This window comes from Trifolium pratense, linkage group LG5, assembly GCF_020283565.1.
Source record: "Trifolium pratense cultivar HEN17-A07 linkage group LG5, ARS_RC_1.1, whole genome shotgun sequence".
In the NCBI taxonomy this organism is placed as follows: domain Eukaryota; kingdom Viridiplantae; phylum Streptophyta; class Magnoliopsida; order Fabales; family Fabaceae; genus Trifolium; species Trifolium pratense.
Window position 1 is genome coordinate 2,585,876 of NC_060063.1, and position 4,032 is coordinate 2,589,907.

The 4,032-nt window shown below is 43.1% G+C and overlaps 1 protein-coding gene across 1 annotated transcript; it reads right to left on the bottom strand.

Annotated features, from left to right (window-relative positions):
• Positions 1–697: 697 nt before the first annotated feature.
• On the bottom strand, positions 698–3,658 carry LOC123884696 (protein STABILIZED1-like). The gene has a single exon (XM_045933859.1). The coding sequence runs from the start codon at positions 3,579–3,581 to the stop codon at positions 744–746; it is 2,838 nt and encodes a 945-aa protein (XP_045789815.1). The 5' UTR covers positions 3,582–3,658; the 3' UTR covers positions 698–743.
• Positions 3,659–4,032: the final 374 nt, after the last annotated feature.

The following is a 4,032-nucleotide window of genomic DNA, read 5'->3' on the forward strand; positions in this document are numbered from 1 at the left end:
CTCCTCCTAGGAGTGACGCGGAAAACAACTCCTCGACATGCGGGCCTGGACCTTAAGTCATTACTCCTATGCCTAGGAGCAACGACTTGGGGGGCTCCTGTTCTGGACTGGGCCAAGAGCTAGCCCAATCCCTTTTGTTCGACATTTGAGGCACAGCCCAATAAGGGGAGACTTCCCCGACACGTCAACCAATGACGTGCCATGCTCGACATAATGGGTAGGCAGCACGTTAAACACGTGCTCGCCTAACCATGCATGCTGATCCATTCAACCATAGCTTAACAGCTAAGCAGCACGTTTAGCACGTGCTCCTTTATCCAGCCACAGCTGTCACGGAGCTTATCCCTTACCAGCGAATAGCGGAACGGCTCCAACCAAGATAAAGGCGAATAACGGCCTTCCCCTACGATACAGGGACTATCTTGGCAGTTGAGTCTATTGGGCCGGTTATCCCGGCCCAATAGACCAACCTTTGGCCCAGCGCTGGGGGCACTATATAAGCTCTCCTAGACAGGAGAGCCAGGTATTCTGATTCATTCTCACTATACTTTCTCTCTCTTCTTGGTATCTCTCTTGTTCACCTTGCTGACTTAGGCATCGGAGCACCTGCAGGTACAAACCCCCCCTTCGGTGTGGAAGCTTGCTCAACGGACCGGCCATCGAACCTATTCTGATCACCAGGTACGATCAGAAAAAATGCTACAATCCTCTTTTTGACACAAAGAAGTTCCAATTCAGGTAAATCAATGTTTACCATCCTCAGCTGCCTTCTCCTGTGCAATCACCACTTTCTTCAAGATGGATTCTGTTGATTGGTGAGAGTTCTCTACAGCCTTTGAGACCGCTTGCCATTTCTCCCCGTGTTTTGGTTCAGCAACAACACATCTCTTCAGTACATTGTTCTGGTTCTCCTCAGTTCCATGCCATAATTCAAATTTGTAGCACAAAGCCCAAAAATCACCAATGTCAGGAGCAAGTGTCACAGCCCTATTCAGCCAACTCCTGGCTTTGTCCACCTTCCTATCAATCCAGAATAATTTGGCCACAGCAGCTATAACATGGGGATCATGGCCACATATGTTTAGAGCATCCTTACTCTTTCCTTTACGCTCGGGACGAGGAGCAAGCTCAATTGAAGCTGCCCAGAGAATGCCACTCTTAGGACACTGTTGCAATGCTGTTGACATTAACCTATCAGCTACATTCTTACATCCATGCTTTAATTCCGCTCTAATAGCTGCTAGCAAGAGTTCAGGATTTTGAGGATTCTTCTTTTGAGCTCTTGAAAAAACTGCACGAGCTTTACTCAGCCCACTCATCTCCTTTTCAAGACTAGCAAGAGAAAGCCAAAGCGGTACAGAGTTTGGACAGCTTTTCAGTCCTGAATCATAGACCTTCTTAGCTTCCATCTTCAGAGCATGCCACTTCTTGGGCTGATCCTGCTGCTTTGCAGCCTCAGCAAGCCGTTCCTCAAGCTGGCCAAGCATCAACCACAATTTATAAAATGAAGGAAATTGCTTCAATCCTTCATTTAACAGTTTCCTTTCCTCTTCAATATTTCCGAGTTCTCTCTCTACAATAGCTGATTTCATCCAGACTCTCGCTGTACCTCCTCTCTCTCTGGCTTTAGCCAACAACATTCTAGCTCTTTCGGACTCATGATTTTCAAATTCTAGTTTAAAAGCCGCAAGCCATATTTCCTCCGAATTGGGAATGGCAGCGTACGCTTCTTGGAGAATAGCACGAGCTGCAGGCACGTCTCCAGCAAGCCACTTCTCCTTGGCACCCATAAGCCAAAGAACTTCAGCCTGAGGTCTGTAGGTAACTGCCTTACGAAGTAATGCATCAAGAGATTCCCTGCTACCATGACTTCTCTCAAGCTGTGCTGCTTTGAGCCATATGCTCTTCTTAGTTAAGAAGACAGTCAAGGCATGAGCATATATAGCTCTGGCAGTCTCAATAGAACCTCTTTTCTTGCATTCCTCGGCATCAGCTACCCATGTTCTTTTCCTATCTTCTTCTTCGACTGCAATTCCAATTGTATTGTGGATTATTGCTTGACAAGTTGCAATCGAACCAGCCTGTTCTGCAGCCTCTGCTTCCTTCATCCAAGCTTCTCTATCAATCACTACACCTTCTCTCTGCAAAGCCCTTATACCCCTCTCAATAATCTTACCAATCATCGATGTGTTCCCACTAGCTTCTTCCAACTTTGCGGCCGTTATCCATATAGCTGGCTCCTTGGACAGCCTCTCTCTTGCCCTATTGAGAACCTTTTTAGCATTGTCATAAGTTTCCAACCTAGCAAGCGCAAGCCACAATTCCACGTGCAAGGGACAACATTCAACAGCTCTCTGAAGTAAAAGTCTGGCGTCTTCTTCATTTGCAAGCTCCACAACAGCCTTCCACAGCCTAACCGAATCAGGAATGTGCTCCAGTCCTTTCCTCAACACCTTACTTCTATTCATATCATTGTTTTCCAATTTCGAAGCCTGCATCCATAACTTAACAGAAGTGGGAATCGACTTAACACCCCGAGCTATCACACCCTTCGCTTCATTAGGATTCGCCAACCTACAAGCCTCCAACCACACATCTTCATTCTTAGGACATTCTTCACACCCTTTATGTATAAATTGCCTAGCCGCCTTAAGATTGCCCGCCAGCTCCTCCAACCTCGCAGCACCAATCCAACCAGGCGGATGTTTCGGATTTGTTTGAGTAATACTCTTGAGCAACAACCTGGCCTTCTTAAAATCAGAAACCTCAGCATCACTAGTAATCTTCATACTATTAAGAACAGTAAGATACCCCTTTGGATCGATATTAGTCATCCCGGAAACAGAATCAGACAACCTATCCAATTCCAAAGACAAAACAGTACCTCTACCCTCACCAACAGCAGTTAAATCAGTAACAGTTCCATCTCTACTCGTAGGATCCAACACCGTAACATGCTCTTGTTCTTGCCTTGCTCTCTCAAGAAGAGTATCAGGAACAGGAACAAAACTCTCAAACTTTTTCTTCTTATTCTTCGACGAATAACCACCACTCTCAAACTTCTCTAAACTATTCCAATCATCATTAGATAAATTACACAATTTTCGTTTCAAATCAGCAAATTGTTCAGTAATTTTAGGGTTACAAGCTCTATAATTCTCAATCTCTTGTTTCACCCTAGCCTCTTTACGATCTTTCCTTCTCGAATCCATTATCTTATCAATCCCTTCCCAAACAGCATCAGCTTCTCTATCATCTTCATCATATTCACCAGAAGCAAATAAACCAACATCATTACCCTCAAACTCATCAAATTCCTGATTCTCATCATATCGATCATCTTCCTCCTCCTCCGTCGACAAATCTTTCTCTCTTCCTCTTCCAACACCGGTGGACTTATCCGGAAAATCAGGAGCAGAAGCACGAGCAGGACCAATATCTGATCTGGTAGTGAATCCGGTGGCACCACGGCCAAGTCCGGCGACGTAATTAGAAGGTGGTTTTGAATTGAGAAAATTGAATCGATGTGATTTGGAAACTGCGAGCGATTGAGTTCCGGTGGTTGGAACGATGAACACCATGGTTATTGGTTACTGTGAATTAATCGAATTTAGATTTCGCGTTTCTATGGAGAGAAAAGCGGTTAAAAACGATTGAGATTATTAGAATTTTGAATTTCATTGCATCTATTTATAGTGAAAACTTAATGGGCTTTCGGATTGTTGGATTAAGGCCGACACTATTCAAATTTGTCAACAAAAAAAAAAAACTCTAATTTTCAAAGCTAAATTGCTAACCCTATTTTCAATCTAATTTTAAGATTAATTTGTTATTTTAAAAGATGTGATGTATGTAGAAAGTTTTTTTTGTAGCTCTGTATACATATGAATAATATATGAGGATGAAAATAAGAAAAGAAAAAAAAATATATATTCGATTATTCCCCATATAACAACCCTATTTTCAATCTAATTTTAAGATTAATTTGTTATTTTAAAAGATGTGATGTATGTAGAAAGTTTTTTTTGTAGC